The sequence below is a fragment of the Erpetoichthys calabaricus genome, chromosome 11 (assembly GCF_900747795.2).
Source record: "Erpetoichthys calabaricus chromosome 11, fErpCal1.3, whole genome shotgun sequence".
NCBI lineage: Eukaryota > Metazoa > Chordata > Cladistia > Polypteriformes > Polypteridae > Erpetoichthys > Erpetoichthys calabaricus.
Genome location: NC_041404.2, coordinates 70,148,123 through 70,173,444, shown reverse-complemented (window position 1 = coordinate 70,173,444; position 25,322 = coordinate 70,148,123). Strand labels below are relative to the sequence as shown.

The window sequence follows — 25,322 nt, the reverse complement described above, 5'->3', positions numbered from 1 at the left end:
TTCCACATTTTGTTATGTTACAGCCTTATTCCAAAAAGGATTAAATTCATTTTTTTCCTCAGAATTCTACACACAACACCCCATAATGACAATGTGAAAAAAGTTTACTTGAGATTTTTGTAAATTTATTAAAAATAAAAAAAATGAGAAAGCACATGTACTAAGTATTCACAGCCTTTACCATGAAGCTCAAAACTGAGCTCAGGTGCATCCTGTTTCCCCTGATCATCCTTGAGATGTTTCTGCAGCTTAATTGGAGTCCACCTGTGGTAAATTCAGTTGATTGGACATGATTTGGAAAGGCACACACCTGTCTATATAAGGTCCCACAGTTGACAGTTCATGTCAGAGCACAAACCAAGCATGAAGTCAAAGGAATTGTCTGTAGACCTCCGAGACAGGATTGTCTTGAGGCACAAATCTGGGGAAGGTTACAGAAAAAATTCTGCTGCTTTGAAGGTCCCAATGAGCACAGTGGCCTCCATCGTCCGTAAGTGGAATAAGTTCGAAACCACCAGGACTCTTCCTAGAGCTGGCCGGCCATCTAAACTGAGCGATCGGGGGAGAAGGGCCTTAGTCAGGGAGGTGACCAAGAACCCGATGCTCACTCTGTCACAGCTCCAGAGGTCCTTTGTGGAGAGAGGAGAACGTTCCAGAAGGACAACCATCTCTGCAGCAATCCACCAATCAGGTCTGTATGGTAGAGTGGCCAGATGGAAACCACTCCTTAGTAAAAGACACATGGCAGCACGCCTGGAGTTTGCCAAAAGGCACCTGAAGGACTATCAGACGATGGGAAAGAAAATTCTCTGGTCTGATGAGACAAAGATTGAACTCTTTGGTGTTAATGTCAGGCATCACATTTGGAGGAAACCAGGCACCGCTCATCACCAGGCCAATACCATCCCTACAGTGAAGCATGGTGGTGGCAGCATCATGCTGTGGGGATGTTTTTCAGCGGCAGGAACTGGGAGACTAGTCAGGATAAAGGGAAAGAGGACTGCAGCAATGTACAGAGACATCCTGGATGAAAACCTGCTCCAGAGCGTTCTTGACCTCAGACTGGGGCGACGGTTCATCTTTCAGCAGGACAACGACCCTAAGCACACAGCCAAGATATCAAAGGAGTGGCTTCAGGACTCTCTGGAGAGATCTTAAAATGGCTGTGCACCGACGCTTCCCATCCAACCTGATGGAGCTTGAGAGGTGCTGCAAAAAGGAATGGGCGAAACTGGCCAAGGATAGGTGTGCCAAACTTGTGGCATCATATTCAAAAAGACTTGAGGCTGTAATTGCTGCCAAAGGTGCATCGACAAAGTATTGAGCAAAGGCTGTGAATACTGATGTACATGTGATTTCTCAGGTTTTTTTTTTTATTTTTAATAAATTTGCAAAAACCTCAAGCAAACTTTTTTCACGTTGTCATTATGGGGTGTTGTGTGTAGAATTCTGAGGAAAAAAATGAATTTAATCTATTTTGGAATAAGGCTGTAACATAACAAAATGTGGAAAAAGTGATGCGCTGTGAATACTTTCCAGATGCACTGTAGGTGTATCATATTAAAGGGGTGAATCCTTATCCAATCAATCATTTTTTGTTTTACTTTCAACTCTGCAGAGATCAGTTTTCATTTTTATATTAACAAGTCTTTTCTATTGATCAGTGTCACAAAAGCCAAATCAAATCTACTGTTGAGAGTACTGTTCAATTCTGCTTTACACTGCTCAGAAAGTACAGTTAATTACTAGGTATATACTGCCTATTCAACACAATCTGAAATGGTTCGACACTCTAGGGTTTGTTCCTACCTAATTCAATCAATGTTTCCAGAATCTGATTTGCTTCATACAAGTCTAACCTTGAGGTTAGCGAGCACATCTATGAATGGATGACGGACGAATGAATGCTTTGTAGGTCATATTACATAACATAACTGTACTTTACGCTGGAGGGAGAGGTAAAGAGATATGGTTCTCGGCTAAATCTAAATTAGCATTAAAGGTGATGTTATTCCAAATTGATCTATGTACATGAATATTTACAACCAATCTGTTGACCCGTAAAATAAACATACCTTGAAGCCACCTGACTTGGGTAGCAGGGCCATAGCCCTTCTCATTGCGGGCAGCAATGCGGAAGATAATAGCAGGCTTGGTGGTATAATCTATGTGAGCATTGGAAAGACTGGATGACTGTACCAAACATGAAGGGCTGGGTCCACAATACACTCGCATAAATGCAAGTTGAGCAGGGGCAGATGTCTTCGGCTCCCCAGCCTGTGCACTCTGGATTGCTAAGTAAACAGAATACTCTATGATCTTTCCTGAAGTTACTGAAGGCGGCTCCCATGTCAGGTGTGCTCCATCTGGACTCTAAATAAAAACAAAGAAGGAATTACCAAAACTGCAAGAGACAGGATAAAGTAATTTTTACATTCTCAACTGGCATTCAATAACTAAGGCAGCCAATTTATGCTAGGAAAGTTATAGCATAAATCCCCCTAAGGTCATTAGTGATGCTATAGGACAATATGAAGGCATGCCATATCAGAAATAACCACTTTAGTTTAAATAAACAATTTTGTTGATTTTTCTCAACAACTCAAATAGTTAATGCAACTTTCCAATGATCTTTAAACAACAGAAGTTCTGAGAATTAAAGAAATACCAAAATTACCAAAGCCTGAGTGAGCCTCTCTGGGCAATTTTTTTTCCCCAATCTCAAATATTTGTATTTGGAATAATTGGTAAGGACGTGCATAGGTAATTCCCTGTAATGAAATGGTGCTTTGTGCAGAGTCCTACTTTTCATCCTAGTGATTATCAGGTCAGGCTCTATTCACTTGTTAACCAGAAATAAAACAGTACATACCATGTGCATTTTAGGTTCAACAGAAACTTTTATAAAATCATTTACAAACATTCTAAAAAAAACAAAAAATTACATGTTGCAGGTGAGGAAATGTTCCCTTATTCAACAGCAGCTGCACTCTCTCTCTCTCTTAGAATAAGCTAACAGCCAATTAACCATAATTTAGTGAAAGGCACATAATATTCTGATTCGGTCTTTAAAATTTATAAATTTCTCTGACACATTTCTATGCTTGTTCCCAATCCAATTTCATCCATGGTCTCTTTGATTGTGCTTGTTTTTTTTTTTGTTTCCCTTTTAAACCACTGCATTTATTTCACAATGCTTCATCATAGAGTATTCCGCTGGTCTCTCCTTCTGGAATTTCCTTTGTTGCTTAACATATGGGAATTTGCCACAAAGCCCCAAGTCATGTTAGCCTTGCATCATCTTCACAAACATCTTATGAACATTTGTTTGATTTGCAGCTTGTTTTTAAAGGTTTGTAGTGTGTTATTATTTGTGTGTGTCATGCAGTATAAGTTTTGGTAAGTAACAGGTACTGCATGATTAAAATGGTAATCCATATTTATAATTGCACATAAAGAATTTGGAATGTCTGGCTGGTACACTGGGAAAATAACCTGTATAAATATAGGAAATTAATATTTAAAAAAGAATAAAATCTGTAGTTCAATTAATGGCTAAAAAGTATTTAAACCTTCAGGTGCATGTATATTTACACTTAAGTAGTGTTTAACTGCCAATATCAATTACTTGAATCAATGTGTGAATTAAAGAAGAAATGAAACAATATGGCAACATTTAATTATGAGAAGCATTTTATTTTCTTTAATGTCATATGGAATATTGATAAATATTTTTTGTACATATTTTATTAGTTTAAAAAGTATGTATTTTAAGGGAATTTTATTTATTTTAGTGTTTTTATGGTCTCTGGACAATAAGCCTACAGTATTTATTTAATAAAACATTAACAGTTAACACTTGTGGTCTATAGTTTAATTTTCTTCTTCTTCTTTTAGTTTAATTATAAAAATACTAAAGTTAACACTTTAATATAGAAAATAAGGCTTCTCCAGGCCCGGTTTTGCAGGAGCTTAGTGTAAAATGTCTTTTAAAGAGATAAAGAAAAAAAAAAAAAAAATCTCTATAGGAAATGGCCAATCCAGTCTTTTTAACAAAGTATTAGATGACTAGCAGAGTACTCAGAGATGGCAGGTGCAGAGATGAAGCCTTAGCTACAATGACCCAAATCATCATCACACACATCAGTTTAAAAATATGACTGTTTCCTTATTACATACAATAATGATTAGCAAGACATGTAAAAATATATTGTATTGGTGATCCAAAAACCAAACTATATTTTAAATTTCAAGATCTAAGCAGTTAGAACCCTTCCACATATACAGTGCATCCGGAAAGTACAGGTGCTGATCATAAAATTAGAATATCATGACAAAGTTGATTTATTTCAGTAATTCCATTCAAAAAGTGAAACTTGTATATTAGATTCATTCATTACACACAGACTGATGTATTTCAAATGTTTATTTCTTTTAATGTTGATGATTATAACTGACAACTAATGAAAGTCCCAAATTCAGTATCTCGGAAAATTAGAATATTGTGAAAAGGTTCAATATTGAAGACACCTGGTGCCACACTCTAATCAGCTAATTAACTCAAAACACCTGCAAAAGCCTTTAAATGGTCTCTCAGTCTAGTTCTGTAGGCTACACAATCATGGGGAAGACTGCTGACTTGACAGTTGTCCAAAAGATGACCATTGACACCTTGCAGAAGGAGGGCAAGACACAAAAGGTCATTGCTAAAGAGGCTGGCTGTTCACAGAGCTCTGTGTCCAAGCACATTAATAGAGAGGCAAAGAGAAGGACAAGATGTGGTAGAAAAAAGTGTACAAGCAATAGGGATAACCGCACCCTGGAGAGGATTGTGAAACAAAACCGATTCAAAAATGTGGGGCAGATTCACAAAGAGTGGACTGCAGCTGGAGTCAGTGCTTCAAGAACCACCACGCACAGACGTATGCAAAACATGGGTTTCAGCTGTCGCATTCCTTGTGTCAAGCCACTCTTGAACAAGAAACAGCGTCAGAAGCGTCTCACCTGGGCTAAAGACAAAAAGGACTTGACTGCTGCTGAGTGGTCCAAAGTTATGTTCTCTGATGAAAGTAAATTTTGCATTTCCTTTGGAAATCAAGTCCCCAGAGTCTGGAGGAAGAGAGGAGAGGCACAGAATCCATGTTGCGTGAGGTCCATTGTAAAGTTTCCACAGTCAGTGATGGTTTGGGGTGCAATGTCATCTGCTGGTGTTGGTCCATTGTATTTTCTGAGGTCCAAGGTCAATGCAGCCGTCTACCAGGAAGTTTTAGAGCACTTCATGCTTCCTGCTTCTGACGAACTTTATGGAGATGCAGATTTCATTTTCCAACAGGACCTGGCACCTGCACACAGTGCCAAAGCTACCAGTACCTGGTTTAAGGACCATGGTATCCCTGTTCTTGATTGGCCAGCAAACTCGCCTGACCTTAACCCCATAGAAAATCTATGGGGTATTGTGAAGAGGATGATGCAATACGCCAGACCCAACAATTCAGAAGAGCTGAAGGCCACTATCAGAGCAACATGGGCTCTCATAACACCTGAGCAGTGCCACAGACTGATCGACTCCATGCCACGCCGCATTGCTGCAGTAATCCAGGCCAAAGGAGCCCCAACTAAATATTGAGCGCTGTACATGCTCATACTTTTCATGTTCATACCTTTCAGTTGGCCAACATTTCTAAAAATCCTTTTTTTTGCAATGGTCTTAACTGATATTCTAATTTTCCGAGATACTGAATTTAGGACTTTCATTAAATATCAGTTATAATCATCAACATTAAAAGAAATAAACATTTGAAATACATCAGTCTGTGTGTAATGAATGAATCTAATATACAAGTTTCACTTTTTGAATGGAATTACTGAAATAAGTCAACTTTGTCATGATATTCAAATTTTATGACCAGCACCTGTATTCACAGCGCATCACTTTTTCCATATTTTGTTATGTTACAGCCTTATTCCAAAATGGATTAAATTCATTTTTACCTCAGAATTCTACACACAACACCCCATAATGACAACATGGAAAAGTTTACTTGAGGTTTTTGCAAATTTATTAAAAATAAAAAAACTGAGAAAGCACATGTACATAAGTATTCACAGCCTTTGCCATGAAGCTCAAAATTGAGCTCAGGTGCATCCTGTTTCCCCTGATCATCCTTAAGATGTTTCTGCAGCTTAATTGGAGTCCACCTGTGGTAAATTCAGTTGACTGGACATGATTTGGAAAGGCACACACCTGTCTATGTAAGGTTCCACAGTTGACAGTTCATTTCAGAGCACAAACCAAGCATGAAGTCAAAGGAATTGTCTGTAGACCTCCGAGACAGGATTGTCTTGAGGCACAAATCTGGGGAAGGTTACAGAAAAATTTCTGCTGCTTTGAAGGTCCCAATGAGCACAGTGGCCTCCATCATCCGTAAGTGGAAGAAGTTCGAAACTACCAGGACTCTTCCTAGAGCTGGCCGGCCATCTAAACTGAGCGATCGGGGGAGAAGGGCCTTAATCAGGGAGGTGACCAAGAACCCAACGGTCACTCTGTCAGAGCTCCAGAGGTCCTCTGTGGAGAGAGGAGAACCTTCCAGAAGGACAACCATCTCTGCAGCAATCCACCAATCATGCCTGTATGGTAGAGTGGCCAGACGGAAGCCACTCCTTAGTAAAAGGCACATGGCAGCCCGCCTGGAGTTTGCCAAAAGGCACCTGAAGGACTCTCAGACCATGAGAAAGAAAATTCTCTGGTGTGATGAGACAAAGATTGAACTCTTTGGTGTGAATGCCAGGCGTCATGTTTGGAGGAAACCAGGCACCGCTCATCACCAGGCCAATACCATCCCTACAGTGAAGCATGGTGGTGGCAGCATCATGCTGTGGGGATGTTTTTCAGCGGCAGCGACTGGGAGACTAGTCAGGATAAAGGGAAAGATGACTGCAGCAATGTACAGAGACATCCTGGATGAAAACCTGCTCCAGATCGCTCTTGACCTCAGACTGGGGCGCGGTTCATCTTTCAGCAGGACAACGACCCTAAGCACACAGCCAAGATATCAAAGGAGTGGCTTCAGGACAACTCTGTGAATGTCCTTGAGTGGCCCAGCCAGAGCCCAGACTTGAATCCGATTGAACATCTCTGGAGAGATCTTAAAATGGCTGTGCACCGATGCTTCCCATCCAACCTGATGGAGCTTGAGAGGTGCTGCAAAGAGGAATGGGCGAAACTGGCCAAGGATAGGTGTGCCAAGCTTGTGGCATCATATTCAAAAAGACTTGAGGCTGTAATTGCTGCCAAAGGTGCATCGACAAAGTATTGAGCAAAGGCTGTGAATACTTATGTACATGTGATTTCTCATTTTTTTTATTTTTAATAAATTTGCAAAAACCTGAAGTAAACTTTTTTTCACGTTTTCATTACGGGGTGTTGTGTGTAGAATTCTGAGGGAAAAAATGAATTTAATCCATTTTAGAATAAGGCTGTAACATAACAAAATGTGGAAAAAGTGATGCGCTGTGAATACTTTCCGGATGCACTGTATAAAAAGGAGGAAATTAAAGACAGACAGAAGTGTATGGTGCTACACAACCAGACAGTCATTCAATCACTAATTCTATGCTAAGAATACAAGTATGTTCACACTCTCTAGAATGTTGCAGTATTGCTAACGGAGTTCTCAGTGAAAGAACAAATGTTACAGAAATGTGAAAGTACTTTCTTGCAAGGATGCTGATCCGCAGTAAGCTTCATCCACTTTAACCCATGCTAGTAGATCTGTTTCACTGTCTAGATTGACTAGTAGCTGTCAATAGATAAATCTGTCCATTAAGATAACTAACAGAAAAATAGGTTACAGTTTGGTGGTGGCAGGTTTGATGACTGAGCGTTAACTAGCATTCTAAGCAGGATGGTGGGGAGAGGAACAAAAGATAAAAGATGTTTAAAATCTAGTGTATCTTAATAGAAAGGACAAAGGTAATATCGATAATGAAAAAATATATAAAGAAATGGTTGATCATACAGAGTTGTTTTTATGAAAACATTTAAACAAAAAGATTCTCAAAAACGTTTTTTTCTTATTTATCTCTGGGTTTGTTTCAAAGTGGAAATAAAAAAAAAGATTGTTAAATGATTAAATACATGATACCAGAAGTGTTTCATGCTGTCAAGAACACAAAACATGCTCCACTACAACATCCATGACATAAAATACACATAAAACGTCACGCAAAATGAAAAGGCAAAATGTTGTCCTTGTAAACAAAATACTAAAAAAATTAAAATTGCTCCATAAAACACCACAACCTGACTCTAGCTAGATTGTTAACGGTTATTAGAATTGTGACTCCCATGATACACTTTGAAGATGAGTGAAGGAGAGTGAAACACACTTTCAAAAAATGTTTATTGGGTAACTGAGCATCATATGAACATGTAGTATGCAATAAGCTGCAGAGCTGCCCTTAAATTTTCATTGGTATTTTAATATTTGAGGAAATGAAGAAACATGGCATGGTTGATACGTCAGTCGTTGATGGTGATATGCTACGGAGAGCCTAGGATGAATCAAACTATAGCACTGACGTGTAGGATCGTAATGAGAAAGAAAAAAAAAAACAAAACTCAAGTCTCTCTACAAATTAATTTAGGCTACACATTCTTAAGTTTATTTGCTTCCACATTAAAATTAAGTAGTGTATGGACTAAATGTTGAGAGGATAACATCCTCTGGTGCAGAACATGTGAATAAGAGAGGATAATATCACATGCATCACATTTAAGTATCAAGAGCACAGCTTATTACTATGTAAACATTTCAAAACCCAAAATATCAAAACATGCTTCACTCTAATACTACAAAACAAGAGGGAATGAGAACATATGACTGCAATGCTTGATGATAATGAGCAATAATGTAAAACATCAAGGGATATTTCATGATGGCTAACCTTGCTGATTTTGATGGCACAAGGTGCTCCTGGAAAACCTGGCAAGCACGTTTTAAATGCTGAAATCTCACTAAAGGGACCTCTGCCACAAGCATTGATTCCAGCTACCCGAAACTTGTAGGCAGTGCCAGGCTGAAGTTCTACTTTCTTTAGTTGGTTATAGTCTGGAATAGTAGAAGTGTCCTCCTAAAAGAGAAGTTGTAATTTTCAAAGATTAAAGATAAAAAAGTAAAGAAAAAAAAAGTTTGATTCATCATTTTTAAGAGTTAAAACTAATGCCAGGTATTATCAGCCTTACAAGACAGTGAAAAATATACCAACTTGTTATCTTGGAGTTAGGAGTGGAAAAGCAAGTGCAAACATGTAAAATCAAACAAAAGAAAAACAAAGAAAACAAGAATCAGCACTCACATCTCCAACAGGCGTGTCATCGGCAGGTAAATAATAGTGTGTCACTACCATATTCGTTCCCTTGATAACACCAACATCAAACCACTGGTTCTCCTTCTTAACTGGAACTTTTGTTGGGGCTGGGGTAGTCATTGTATCCGACTTCTAGACAGAGTCATGTTAAAAGAGGTTAAATGAGCAGTACAACATACATTCATCAATGTCCTGAACATGTTTTGTCCAAATGTGTCTGTGGATGCAGTAATTGGAAGACTAGTGTTAAACTTTTCTGACTATATCAGGAAGGACTGTGGGTAAAGCAGTGCAAAGTTTGAGAAAATTATTACCAAAAATGTCAATGTCAAATAAATATTGAAGAAGGTGACTTGAGGGAAAAAAATGCTCTTTAACATTGTAAATTATGGCATAACCAGTTCAGAAGAAAATATTACTGAATACACATTCAATATTACTAACACTGGTGGCATTTGTTAAATGTGCCCAAGCAGAGCCACATATTCTAAATATAAACATACTGTATTTTTTATAATTATTCTTGATTTTGAAATAAGGCATTTAAATTTATGAGACTTCCACATATGAGCATTATACTGTTATCTGTGTAAAGCGGTATACATTTTCAAGAAAGAGTAGCAAATACAACATTTCTAAACTTTAGGAAAAAAGGCAAGTTGCTAAAATTGGTAATAAAATTACATATTAAATGTTTAAATCATGAACAGCTGCAAAGAAATCTGGCTGTTTAATTTGATAAATTGTTAATGAAAATTTATTATTATTTATTTATTTTTTTTACTTTAGAGAAAAGCCAAGCAAAATGACACCTTTTATTGGCTAACTAAAAAGATTACAATATGCAAGCTTTCGAGGCAACTCAGGCCCCTTCTTCAGGCAAGATGTAAAACAGACTGGAGTTCCCTATGTTTATATACACACTCTAGGACAAGAAACAACATTGGTAATTCTTTAAATGAGAAATTTTAAATATAAAAAATTAATGGATTCATTCAGGCTAGGGTTAATTTAACAATAGAGAAAATAACAATGTATTGTCAAGATCTCTGGATAAGATAACTGTCCAACAAAGTCTTTTGAAGTTTGTAATGAGTTTTTTTCAAAACAATGTGGATCTGTAGACAGGTTTTTTGTCATTCTGAGAGATGTAAACAATCCTCATATCTGGCCATAAAACTCTTGTCTCTATTCAATCCATGTTGTAATGTATTAAACTTTAGCATGAGTTTAACTTCCCATTCTTTTCTCTCTTGCTGTGTTTTGAAGTTGCCCATAAGCACTGTGACTTTAAAGTCCCTCTCACAGTGTCCATGGCTGTTGAAGTCGGACGCTACAGGAACATCTGTGTTGCCATGTTTAATGTGGAACCTGTGTAAATTCATTCTCTGGCGGAGTGTTTGTCCAGTTTCTCCCACATACAGTGCAGTGTCAGGAGATTTCATGCAGAAAATTAGGTACACTACATTAGATGATCTGCAGGAAAATGATCACTTTATGTGATGTTCAAGTCGGCAGTGTGGTATAACTATATGGTCTGTATCTTAGATGTGGGCACATGTTTTGCATCTTTTCTGTAGGCATGGAGATGTGCCATTTTCTGTTGGTTCACTTAGGGAGCTTTGGACAATTGGTTGTTGAAGGTTTGGTGGTTGTCTGTATGCCAGGAGGGGAGGTTCAGTTAATACATTTTTCAGTGTTTGGTCATTGTTTAGTATTGGCTGAAGTTCTTTTATAATTTTTCGAAGTGTTTCAAGATGTGGGTTGTAGGTGACAACAAGGGGGATGCGGTTCTTGTTGTCTGTTTTTATATTCCAGAAGGTTGTCTCTGGGTATAGCAGTAGCTCTTCTTATTTGAGTGTCTGTTGTTTTGGGGGTGTAACCTTGTCTGATGAAATCTTGTCTGAGCTCCTGCAGTTGTTGATCCCGGTCTGTCGGGTCTGAGCAAATACAATTGTACCGTATTGCTTGGCTGAAAATAATGGAGCGCCTTATATGCTTGGAGTGGAAGCTATCACTTTTCAGGTAGGTCCGTCTGTCAGTTTGTGAAAAACAGAAGTTACAAGGGTGTTGTCTTTCAGTTGAACGGTGGTGTCAAGGAAGCTGACTTCTGTTTTTGAGTAATTCAGCTTCAGCTTTATGTTGGGATGAAAACATTCAGCTTCAGCTTTATGTTGGGGTGAAAACAATTATATTCATTATGAAAATGGAGGAGGTCCTTCTCACTGGCAGTCCAGATTATGAAGATGTCATCTATGTAACGGAGATACAACATTGGTTTTACGATGCACATTGACATGAAATCTTCCTCCAATTTTGCCATAAATACAGTAGGTTTGCATAGTGATGTGCAAACCGACAGTCCATTGCAGTCCCCATTTGTTGCAAGTAGCAATCTTGTCCAACAGAGAATAGATTATGTGTCAGAGTGAATTTTATCATTTCTATTACTGACTTTGTGGGTAGATCATGTTGTTTGAGGTACATTTCATTTTACATGCCAATATGCCATCATCATGGGGGATGTTTGTGTAAAGTGCCTCAACATCCATTGTGACCAGTAAGGTTCCCTCAGGTAAGGGGCCTAAAGCAGACAGTTTTTTTAAGAAGTCAGTGGTGTCTTTTTTAAAAAAACAGTGGTGTTTTTTACTTTTGTATCCTTATACTGTGGGTGTTCTAAAATTTTTTAATTTGAGCACCCAAACATGAATATCAGTTCCATACCGAGACCCAAGGAGACAATTATTTTTATTATAGCAGCAGAGCTATACATAGACAAACAAAAATGGCTATATAATAAAAAAACAGCTATCATTTTGGTTCTGTAACCTGTTCTTTTCATTTTAACATGTCAAGCCCAATAGTCCATTCCCCTCACAAACTCATCTATCATTCCTTCCTCTTTTCCCTTTCTTATACATGTTTTTGCATGCTGATTGTTTCACTGGTTGTGAGAGGGGTGGTGCCATCATGGGGAATATTAATTATATTTTCATGCCATAGAAATGAAAACTCTCTGTGATACGTCAATGGTGTTGTTCACAGGCTGCATCTAAGATTGCATGCTACCGCAGTAAATAGTAGAATGAATGCTATTCCATTCATACAGTGGCAATGTAGTGTCTGTACTATTCCATCAATACAGAGGCTATGCCATGTCTCTGCCAGTCAATCCAGAGGCCATGCTGGACAACAGACCACACCGGACCACAATGCAAGACTAAGCCATCTGATAAAAATGCAATATGCTTAGACTAAAACTCCTACCAAGACGAAATGCTTATTATTCAGATTGTATTAGTATTTGTCAAAATTGGAGCATTCAGTTAAGGAATATAAAAGTCTAAAGGAAGAATATGGTCAACTAAACTCAGAGCTGATTAAAATTGTATCAGAATTAGTAGCAGAGTTTCATAAAGAGGCACAGGCATTTAAATTAAAAAGACCATTTTTACTATCTATAAATGTTGATTTCAATAGATGTCATTCTTAGACGCTGAGCATTACTAGATGGCATTTCATTTTTTCTGCTAGTACTGTCAGAATCTTGTCATACAAGGTAAATTTTTACCTCAATCTGAGTGTGTGCTCAGGCAATTCTGCCAACATTATGAATTTGTATTTCAAAAGATGTTGTTCAAGTCTTTTGGTAAAAGATTAAGAACAGAGAAAATTAGCCTGGTGTTCTGAATAAGTTTTGAAAACTATTAACTTTCAGAAGGAAACATGAAAAAATTCCAAGTTTATTAGCACATACTGCAAAAAATTAGTCAATGTGTTCTGTTGGCAGTGAAACCAGGCAAGGTGTACTATAAGCAGTTTATCAAAGTAGGCCGCATGATCAGTGCCAGCAAAAATGTTACCTGTCATGGATTTACATCTCAAACTGCTAAGCACTTCCCTCATCTAGTCGGTGAGGAGCAAGGAGTGGAAATTCTAATCTTACACAGTGTTTCTCAACTGTTGTTTTTTTTTAAAAAAAAAAAAACCAAAAACATCAGATTTTCACTCAATTGAAATGAAAAGAACATTTCCTTATGAATGTTGTGTACTTTTTGCAGGGAATGTTACATCAAAGTGAGCCTTTTGCAAATAAAACCACAGTAACCGCAACTTAAGTCAGCCTACCGCTCAATCAATGGTAGAGATTAAGAAAGAGGGCTCAGAATCTATACCTTCAGAAAGTCTGAACCAACTACTGCAGTTAGTTTCTTAATTGACTCCTTTAGTAACATTTATTGTGACCCAGTTAATGCAAACAAGTTTTGAAACAGCAGAACAACACTGCGTGTTCTCTTTGACGAATTCTCACCCCACCATGGGTTGAATACTAAATGGTAACAAAAGATTCCAGGATTTAAGGAATTGATAAAGTTTTTCAGTAATCAGGTAAATATATATAGTATATTTTACAAAAAAGTGAACTTGTGCCTCTGGGTTATTATTTGTAGCACATCATGCTACACACGGGAACCTCTGGGTTCAAATAGTATTAGCTTTGAATCGCTAATGGCCAGAAGACCCTTTGCAATCAATAAATCATTTCTATCTAGAATTCATCATTTATTTTATTTGCATACTTCTAAAACCAATACATAATGAAGAGTAAGAATGACTCACCAAACCTGCAGATTCAATCCCATTAGCTACCTCAGCCAAGGCAGCTGCAGCCTGCATTTTTGCTGGACTGGCCACTACAATGGGTTGTGGAGGTGCAAACGTGCTGGAAGGAGCCAAACCTGTTAGGTTTTAAAGTCAAGTGAGACAAAAGGGAAAAGAAAATGCAATCAGAAGATAAACAAAGAAAATGATGCAGGTTTCTAAAAATTCACCCAAAATTTAAACCATTTTTTGGTTTAATTGAGGTCTTTTGCAGTTTAACAACTCTTTAAATGTGCTTTTAAGAATTAAGAAGGCTCCCAAAAAATTAAATATGTAATCCTACACACACAACATATGAACAGCTGTGTCTAGTCCAAATAAGCTTGCTCTGTACTTCAATTGTTCTTATTTCATATATCAAAAATCTTCAATCAATTACTTTTGATACATATTTTACGACTGGAAGCTTACTTTCAGTTGGGGTCCCTGGAAGTAATGCAGCCACAGCACTTGTCACAGCACTAGCCAGCTCACTGTGTCCATTGCTCTCACTTGATGGATCATTAAGGCTATCCGCAGGTGCCAGAGCCTCAGTAGGCAAAGCTGCAGCTTGATGATGGTGTTGCTGTGTGTTTGCTTGCTGCTGTGCAACAGCTGCAGCTGCTGCAGCAGCAGCAGCAGCTTGAGCCTCTTGAAGTTGTTGTTGCTGTTGCACAAGTGCTGCCAACTCCTGCTGTGTCAACACAATAGGAATTGTAGTCTGCTGGCCTTCATGCCCCGTATCTGATGTGTCCATTGCATCCCCTGCACCTGAGTGAAAAAACAGACACACATAATTCATGGAAAAAAAACAAATTTCTTTCCTTCCTTAAAAATTTCTCCAGTTTATACAGATGGCAAAATTTTGTTGATAAAGAGCTTTGTTTACTTGTGATGTTTACCCCTAGATATTTAAACTGATCTGCAATGATAAAAGGGAAGGTGTCCAATCTAATATTGTGTGCTTGAGACTTCACTGGAAAAAGCACACTTTTAGTCAAATTAATTCTGAGACCAGAAATCTTTTGAAATGCTGTTAGGACTGCAGGCACAGTATTTTGTGGGTCTGATATATACAGTACCATATCATCTGCTTATAGAGAAATTTTCCATTGAAGTCCTTCTCTGACAATCTCCTTTATCTCATAATGCATAGCTGGTCAACCCTTCACCTCACTTTAGCTGGAAGAATTATTATTAAAATGAATATCCTTCCAAAGCTTCTCTTTTTTATTTCAAAACATCCCAATATACATCAATAAATCGTTTAAGAAATTAGATTCAACCATAACCTCATCTATTTGGAATTCAAAACATCCACGTATCCAAAGAGCGACCCTACAAAGGCCAAAGGCAGAAGGTGGCTTGGCTCTACCTAACTTACAATTTTACTACTGGGCAGCAAACATACAAACTATAAATGACTGGAAAACGTTTGGGATTAAATCACTTAGAGATCTGTACATAGACAACATCTTTGCATCCTACGAACGATTACATTCTAAATTTAACTTTCCAGCAACACATTTCTTTCACTATCTTCAAATTAGAAACTTTGTTAAACAGAACCTGCCCAATTTTCCTCACCTCCCACTATGCTGGAAAAAATATTGATAAGTTTCAAGGACTTAGACAGCATCTCTGCAATATATAAAACCATTTTACAGTCCCTCCCTTTCAAAGATCCAAGAGGACAGTGGGAAAAGGATCTCTCACTCAACATCTCAGAAAAGGAGAGGAAGGTAGCAATGCAGAGAATTCACTTGAGCTTCATATGTGCAAAGCATACAATTATTCAACTCAAAATTATATATCAAGCACATCTGTCTCACTTAAAATTGTACAAAATGTTTCCAGGGCAAGATCCAACCTGTGAATGCTGCAATCAAGTTCCAGCCTCACTGGGTCACATGTTTTGGGCCTGCACCAAATTAACATTCTGGACCAATATTTTTCAGTACCTTTCAGACAGCCTTGGTGTCACAATCCCTCCTAATCCACTAACAGCGGTGTCTGGTGTACTTCTAGATGAGCTTAAAGTGGAGAAGGACAAACTGTGATTGCCTTTACTACACTATTGGCACACAGACTTATCTTGCTAAACTGGAAGAATCCTAACTCTCCCCTTTAAAGTCAGTGGGTAACTGATGTTATATATTATTTGAAATTGGAAAAAATAAAATTCTCACTTAAGAGGATCTGTGCAGAAATTTTTCAAAACCTGGCAGGATCTAATCAATAATATTCTAGAATAAGCTTTTAAAGCACAGAGGAAGCAGATTCTCTTCCCATTTTCTTTTTCTTCTCCATTTATCTATATTCACTTATTTATCTATTTACTTATTTTTACTAGGTTTAAGTTTTATTCTGCTGCCCATGCTCTCTTTCTCAGGGGTGGGGGTTTTGTTTTCAATCCTATTCTTGTAAAATTGATCTACTTGTATGGAATGTTGTGCGATTTCAATAAAATCAATAAAATTAAAATTAAAAAAAAAAATTCTCCGGTTTATAATTCACAATAAAAGCCTCAAGCATAAAATTAATTTCAGTGTACATAAAAATACTAGCAATTCAATTTTCCTTTCAGTTTTTTTCATTTTTTTTTTGTGATTTATACTCATACAGGTGATTTATCTTAGTACATTACAGTCTCAAAGACATCATTGGATAGTGGTCTGCATCTTTTAAGAGAATAATCACTGTAATAAATGCATTAATCTTAAATTTAGTTTTATGTGCCGTGAAGAATAGTAGCACTTTATTAGTTTTTTTTATTACTAGCTATGTAATGACTGCATATCACAAATAAATTATGTTGCCCTGACAGAAACGTTTAACAGTTTGTATGTCAGCCTCAAGAAAATATGCCATTCGCCACTATAACGCGGATTCCAACCTTCTCAAAATTATTACATTAATGTAAACTACTTTAAGACAACACACAAAAAATGTTTCCGTAGAAAATAAATGTTTATCTGGTATAGTATCTTTTGTATGCATATTTTTAATTTAAATTAAAAATTTTCATTCATTGCAATGACTTATAATTTAATGAATACCACTGCCACTCCTCAACCCCATTACAGCCAAACACTAACAAGAACTTTAGGGATCATACTTTCAGAACTCAGTTACCTATAATATTGTAATATTCCAAGGCTGTTTCCCTTTTCAAATAAGCTATAAAATGTTGACTCTAACCATAGCATTTGATAGAAAGCTGAACACTGATTCTTATTCCTACTGGTTTAGATGTCCTTTTATAAATAACTTTTTTTTATACAGTATACTTTCTTTTTGTTATTCTGTAGAGTTATTGTTAATGAAATGCACTTTGAGCTACTTTCATACAACAAAATGTGCATATAATTAAGTGGCTGTTACTAGTTCAACATGCACAAGCAGACAATGACAACTGTTGTGTCTGGCGGAAAAGAGGCTTCAGAGGTGGTGTCTAAGTTGCTCAGATATCACATACAAAGCAGATAGCACACAGTTTCTGTTAAAGTAAAATGTTAAAGAGTTAAAACTGCATAAATAGTTGAATTTGTTCTTTATAATATTTTGACATCTTTATGAAAAATTCTGGATTTTGAATGCACATGGTTTAAACACTGCCTTTACATATAGTGCTATGCAGAAGTCCTAGTTCACTATAGTAAATTATTTACACAGCTATTTAGTGAAGCAGTGTTTATTTGCTCAGGGACACAATATATAATACTGGAATAAACCTTTCACACAAGCTGTAAACAGGCAATAATGTACTTCCCTGTAACTCGCCCTTCTGAAGTTATGACATCTCTATGAAACAAAAATTTTAAAACTAGCTTCATCAACTCATAAGACTTTCTGTCACTGGCTGTCACTCATGCTTTATGGTCTTAACAACCTGTGCAAAGGTATGGTACTTGTAAAATTTAACATTTTTTTTTAAATTCAGTTTTATTCTCCCAGTCACGTTAATGCTTCCCCTGATCAGACACTGCTAGTTTTCAAATAAAGATGTGGTATGACAAGTGTTTTTTTTAATGAGTTTCTTATTCAGTTTTTATTCAGTTTTGTTCTTGAATGAAAACACACTTGTTTCGATGATCTGTTACAGACTCAAATCTAAGGTATGTTTTTATTATATAATAGTAACAATATATATAGTAACAATAACAGCAGCCCACCATTCAAAGCACTAAATGCAGGAAGGACTTGAGTTTAAACCGGCAAAGTCTTGACTGCGATGCAGCAATTCTTACCCCTGCACCAGCAAAGTAGATGCTTGGGACACCACCCCATTTTCACTGTGCAAGACGCAAATACACACATGCATGCAAAAGATCTTTACTTTGTATCAAACTCGCCTGACCTTAACCCCACAGAAAATCTATGGGGTATTGTGAAGAGGAAGATACAATACGCCAGACCCAACAATTCAGAAGAGCTGAAGGCCACTATCACAACAACATGGGCTCTCATAACACCTGAGCAGTGCCACAGACTGATCGACTCCATGCCACGCCGCATTGCTGCAGTAATCCAGGCCAAAGGAGCCCCAACTAAATATTGAGTGCTGTACATGCTCATACTTTTCATGTTCATACCTTTCAGTTGGCCAACATTTCTAAAAATCCTTTTTTTTGCATTGGTCTTAATTGATATTCTAATTTTCCGAGATACTGAATTTGGGACTTTCATTAGTTGTCAGTTATAATCATCAAAATTAAAAGAAATAAACATTTGAAATACATCAGTCTGTGTGTAATGAATGAATCTAATTTACAAGTTTCACTTTTTGAATGGAATTACTGAAATAAATCAACTTTGTCATGATATTCTAATTGTATGACCAGCACCTGTAGACTTCATGTCAATATTTTGTCACTATTACTACAACATACAAAAGAAAAATTCTGTTTTAATTATGTGTTCATGTCATCCTACATTTACACAGATCACTGCAGACACGAAACACATGGGAAATGTATGTATTTCAAATAAAGATATATTACTTTCGTCCTGCGGTGGGTTGGCACCCTGCCTGGGATTGGTTCCTGCCTTGTGCCCTGTGTTGGCTGGGATTGGCTCCAGCAGACCCCCGTGACCCTGTGTTCAGATTCAGCGGGTTGGAAAATGGATGGATGGATGGATATATTACTTTCCTATACAATTTCAAACACTGCACTCCCAAGATAAACAGACTTCAGCTGCCTCAGTGAGGGATGGGATAGCAGACTGCCTGCCTGTGGCTAATAGATGCATTTGCAAAACAAAAGCAATATCGGTGCGCAAAAAACATAGTGACGAGGAAATGTAAGTAAAATTAAGGTGACACGACATTATGAAAATTTTTGCAGGCTTCAGGAATTCTAGTGTTAATACACTATAATCACTTATGCTTGTTGCTTTTGAGTAAAAATAGTTTGTTACCTGCAACTTAAACCATACAAGATTTTTACAGAATTCTTCATATGGCCAAAAAGTGTCCTGCCAGAGGCTGAGCAAGTACTTCAGTGGAATTCTTCTTGTCTCTTAAGGAAATGACCTTTAAGTACTATTCATCAGATGCAGTCAAAATTTCAAGACTTAACCATTGACTTCTCTCTTGTCAATTTTCTCAGTTTTTTCCAAATTCTTTTAATGACAGCTTGAATGGTACATTTTGAAAAATCAGGCATCATTGATTATTGCTTGACGAATACAGCCTTGATTTTACGGTCTGTCAAAGTTTGTTAGCTTAGGCATTTCCATATCTCTCCTTGAAGTACTCTAGTATTGCAGTTACCATCAAATATACCCATCTATTTGCTCAAGTGCACACCCAACACATCTGGTTCTTCTAATCAAACTGAATCAGGTGTGCTTTTAGTGGAACATACATACAAGAAATGGCAAGGAGATGGGTTGTTTAAAAAGTCTCACAAGTTATCAATATTTCTTCCTACTTTGTACTCTAACAATGTTTCTTTGTATTTATTTTATAATTAAATAGACAATGCTCAGATAGCTAACTTTAAAAATAATTTTCTTAGGTGGCCTAAGACATTTACTTAGTAATGTACAAATCAATTATAAGATTTATTACTCACTAATAATTAAAACGGTCAGATTTTGAACACAGATTGACTGTGAATGGTCAATGGACTGTGCTGCTTCACAAAAAAGTCTTGTTCTAAAAAAAAAAAGCTTTTATACAAGACCGAAGTAATGTGTTATCACAATTCCCCACTATCAGAAATAGCCTTCAACATAAAACTGTCCCCTTTCAATTCATGTATTGCTAATCACCAATAAAAAAAATCTGTGCATAAACCTGCATATTTCTACCTATTAAGCAACTCTACCCATATGGTAGACTAGAAACTTTGATAACTTTGAACAGAATGCATTTTAATTTTTTAGATCACTATTAAGGTAGAGTGTTTAACTATTTAGGTCATTTTGCGGTTTTAAATAAAAAACCAAAATTGTGCCAAAAAACAGAAAAAAAACACATCTTTATTCTTAGCAGTTATTGGTATGCAATGACTAATGCAAATAAAAGTTTTTATACAACCTTAAAACAAGGAACAATTAGATTTTCAGATTTTTATTTAACTTATCCTAACTAACTTAAATAAATTAGTAACCTATCCAGTTAATATTACAGGTAAGGGAAAATTACTTACTCATTACAGCCTGTTGTGCAGCTTGTAGTACTGCCTGTATTGCCAATGCTTGTGCTTCTTCTGTAGCTGCAGCCTGAGCAGCAGCTTCTGCAGCAGCTGTGACTGCTAGTTCTTCAGGGGTGAGTCCAGTCACCATTAACGTAGAAGGCTGGGTTTCAGCCATTAATTCCTGCGGTAAAGAGAGTGGTTCTACATCAGTTGTTGCCTGATTTGCCTCCCCTTGGTCTTCAGTTTCTTCCTGAACACCCTGTGTTTCCATGGCTGCCTGAAGATCAACATCCTGTGCATGAAGAGTAGTATCAGTAGTCTCTCCAACAGAAGCAGCATCTAGGAGTTGAGACTGAGAATGAGCCTCAGACTCCGATGGCTCTGTCTGCATAGCTTCAGAAGCATCAAGAAGATCGTCTGAAGTAAGATTAGCCTCAGAATGATCCTGATCTTGTTCAGAGTCAAGAGATGGCTGGGCTTCTTCAGCAGGAATGGGTTCTGTGACTTCCTCTGGAACTTCACTCTCCAAAATTGAACTTCCTTCTGAGATGGAGGAAATTATCTTGTGTTCAAAGGGAGGAAGAAAAAAAATTACAAAACTTAATTATTAAAAATTAAAAAAAAAAAAAAAAAAAAAAAAAAAAAAAAGTACACTCAGTATAGACACAGAACTTTATATCTCGCATACGCTCAGATTATTCCTAATCAGAAACTGTATCAAGACAGAAAAAAAATCTGTATATTACAGTTACAGCAATAAACACCATTCAATTTAATACATTTCTAAAGCAGGAAAACACCATTTGGCATTGCAGTAATGAAAGCGATGTACCATAAGGTACATTACATTCCATACAAAATTAATACTTTCGTAAAATTACGTTGCCATTATTTAAATTATTGAAATATATTGCTTAAGAATCAAGGTATTTCTGATTATATGATCCTGCTTAAAATAATTTACTCCATCTACTGTTTACATACACCTTGTGCTCAAACCCATCTATAAACCATGAAACCTATTTAATCTAGTACACAATTCTAGAGGTTAAGTCTCCTTCAAGCAACAACAGGCGGAAAACACCAGGCAACTTCAAACAGAATACCAGACCATTGCAAAACACACCCAAAGCACACACATGTACTCACTCATATACAGTTAGATTCACTAATAATTACACCCTTTAAATCCATGACACTCAAGCTGTAAAGATGCAGTGAGAACCACCATACCCATCTATAAACCATGAAACCTATTTAATCTAGTACACAATTCTAGAGGTTATGTCTACTTCAAGCAACAACAGGCGCAAGACACCAGGCAACTTCGAACAGAATACCAGACCATTGCAAAACACACCCAAAGCACACACATGTACTCACTCATATAGAGTTAGATTCACTAATAATTACACCCTTTAAATCCATGACACTGAAGCTGTGAAGATGCAGTGAGAACCACCATACCCATCTATAAACCATGAAACCTATTTAATCTAGTACACAATTCTAGAGGTTATGGCTACTTCAAGCAACAACAGGCGCAAGACACCAGGCAACTTCGAACAGAATACCAGACCATTGCAAAACACACCCAAAGCACACACATGTACTCACTCATATAGAGTTAGATTCACTAATAATTACACCCTTTAAATCCATGACACTGAAGCTGTGAAGATGCAGTGAGATCTACCATATCACAACCACCCCCGCCCCCCACTTAATTTGTCATTATATGATTCAAGGTGAAACAACTTTTAATTAAAATAAAGCAAAGCTCTCTTCCTCCCAGCTTAGGAAAAACCTTGCAAGTTAAATAACCAAATAAAACATTTTTTAGGGAGAAGGGTCCATTGTTGATTGAGACAGGTAGTAGGGACTGTAGTTACACTGGATGTATGCATTTTACCTTTGTTTTTATATGTTATCCTGATGTAAAGACACTAATTAAAAGCTAATGAATACTCGTCAACACAACACTGAGATAATCTGTAAAAACATGCATGCATTCATGTTTTCAACAAAGTGCCCATACCAACAAACCAGACATTTTATCCTAACAAGAAAAAACGATCAGAAGTAATTTGGAACAAATACTCAATACATGTAACTCAATGGCAATATGTCACAACCAACCAATTCATAGCATAGATTTGCAGAGGTCACGCACAAAACTGTGTACTTGGTGGGCTTTTCAGTAGAGATTGTAAACTATTCATTCATCATACTGTGACACTATAGCTGCCAAGATGCCTGTTTTGACCTGTAATTGTTTCTGAGATGCTATATAAACTAGCTCTTTGCAACACTGGCATCAGTGCTCGTTGTGGTTGGTGAGGGGGTGGAGTCTACAAAATAGGGCCAGACATGTGTGGTTCCAATCATAAATCTTACAGAGTATCTTCAGGAAAATATGGACATTTTGTAGGTTATATTAGAATCACTTCATCTGATGTCAGGCAAAGGAAAATTTAACTAGTTGATTTGGAACATGATGACTGAAATCAGAACAGTTGTCACACTTGTTACAAAAAGATTTAAAAAACGAACCCCAAGACGAGGGATTTTTTTTTTGTAATTTAAAATGACCAACTGTTTTTTTTTTTTTTTTAACCTAAGTATCGTTAGCTAAAATACCTTGCTTAAGCCGAAAAATGGTCCAACATGATTCATCTTGATTTCAGACTTAACATTAAGATATATACACTTTTAATATACACAAATATGTACATGGATAAATTACATATACACTTGGGAGGACTGGTGCTCTTGGTCAGTGCTGCTTGTGCTAACTGCACAGTACTGTCTCGATAGGCCCTTGCCAAGCAAGACTCAGTATTGGAATATTATGTTTGAGAATGATTTATACATGCACAGACATACATGCATACATACACATCCTGAACATTTACTTTCACAAAACCTTACATATTCAGGAAATTCCCCTGGAAGTTTGCTAATGTTATTCACTATCTTATATAGCCGGGGTACTCAATAGGCGGACTCCGGCCCGCATCCGGACCCAAATACGGTTAAATCTGGACCGACGCCAAAACAAACATGCAAATTTAATCATAATCCAAATGAGTTCTCAATGAAGTGCGCAATTGTGATTCCGCGCGATACATCTTTGAGGTTTCTACTCGGTTTGGTTGCTTCATCTATGTCCAATCACAGCAGCTGTAACAGTATCGTCATAGCAACGTTCCCACTACTCCCCGCCTCCCCCCCAATACTCGCTCGCTCGCTCATTCACGGCAGCCAGACTTATGTACCGGTCACGTGCTCTGGGTCAGGCCGGTGAACAGGCAGTGCAAATTTCGATAACTGAATTTTTTTTTTGCTGACTGAAAGTGAAGATGGCTGGCTCAAGACAGTACATTGATAAGAAAAGAAAAGTTGATTTTGAAAACCGCGAATTTAAGAGTGAGTGGACAGAAAAATATGCGTTCGTGCTCCCCGTGGGAAGCAGAAAACCAATGTGTTTAATCTGCAACGAGACGGTAGCAATAATCAAAAGTGGTAATGTGAAACGCCATTATGAAACCAAGCATGCACATTTCGAACAAAATTACCCTCAGAACTCAGAGGTAAGGACCATAGAAATAAACCAGCTGAAATCATCATATGAAGCTACAAGCAGTGTAATAGTTAGATCAGCCACACAACAGGAGCGGGCAACAGAAGCCTCACTAAGAGTAGCATGGGTCCTGGGAAAAAACAAGAAACCCTTCTCTGATGCTGAAGTAGTCAAACAGTGTATGAGTGAAGTGGTGACTGCTCTGTTTGAAGGGACTCAAAGGGATGAAATAATCCAGAAAATAAACCAAATACCCTGTTCTGATTCCACTGCTGCAAGACGAGCTGAAATACTCGCTGATGATTTGCTTGAACAACTTAGTTCTGCTATAAAAAAAGCCAAATTCATTTCATTGGCTGTGGATGAATCCACAGACATCACGGACAATGCACAACTCATGGTCTTTGTCAGATTTTTTTGATGAAGAAAAGGGAGAATTTCATGAAGATGTTTTGGGTCTCACAAACCTCCATGGACACACAAGGGGGGATGATATTTATGAAGCAGTGACACAGATGCTTAGAGACAGAGCGATAGACCTGAAGCATGTTGTTTCCATTGCTACTGATGGCACACCATGTATGATTGGGAAAGAGAGGGGATTAGTGTCACGCTTGAGAACTCACCACCCTGACCTCATGGCATACCACTGCATAATTCACCAGATGGTTGTGTGTGCCAGCCTTGGAGAAAGGTACTCATGACAGCAGTCATGAAACTAGTCAATTATCTGAGAGCATCCTCTGCTTTGCAACATCGTTTATTGCGCTCATTTCTAATAGAGGTGAATGCAACATTTGATGATTTGCTCCTTCACAACAATGTCCGGTGGCTTAGTAAAGGCAAGGTACTGGAGCGTTTTTGGGCACTGCGGAAAGAGCTGGAGACATTTCTGTTGGATCAGAAGAGTGCAAAAGCCAAACCGTTTGTGGATTTCATGAAGAATGACGAGAAAATGGAAATTGTTGCTTTTCTAACGGACATTACTTCCCATCTTAATGACCTTAATATGAAGCTCCAAAGCAAAAACAGCACAGTGTGTGACCTCATGTTAGATGTCCGTGCTTTCCAGAGGAAGCTGG

General features: G+C 37.4%; 2 protein-coding genes across 4 annotated transcripts in view; one reads left to right on the top strand and one right to left on the bottom strand.

Moving 5' to 3' along the window:
* si:dkey-13a21.4 (uncharacterized protein LOC494576 homolog) overlaps positions 1-25,322 on the top strand; it is a 991,873-nt gene that overhangs the window by 42,740 nt on the left and 923,811 nt on the right. The gene's annotated exons all lie outside the window — the stretch shown is intronic.
* The window catches only part of hcfc1b (host cell factor C1b), a 155,785-nt gene that overhangs the window by 7,566 nt on the left and 122,897 nt on the right, over positions 1-25,322 (bottom strand). For all 3 annotated transcript variants that reach the window (XM_028813306.2, XM_028813307.2, XM_051933482.1), the window contains 6 exons: positions 20,670-21,219; positions 14,443-14,781; positions 13,990-14,108; positions 9,358-9,501; positions 8,947-9,132; positions 2,076-2,373 (listed from right to left, as the gene is read on the bottom strand). In XM_028813306.2, the coding sequence (XP_028669139.1) occupies positions 2,076-2,373; positions 8,947-9,132; positions 9,358-9,501; positions 13,990-14,108; positions 14,443-14,781; positions 20,670-21,219 (1,636 nt within the window). The remainder of the gene's footprint in view (positions 1-2,075; positions 2,374-8,946; positions 9,133-9,357; positions 9,502-13,989; positions 14,109-14,442; positions 14,782-20,669; positions 21,220-25,322) is intronic.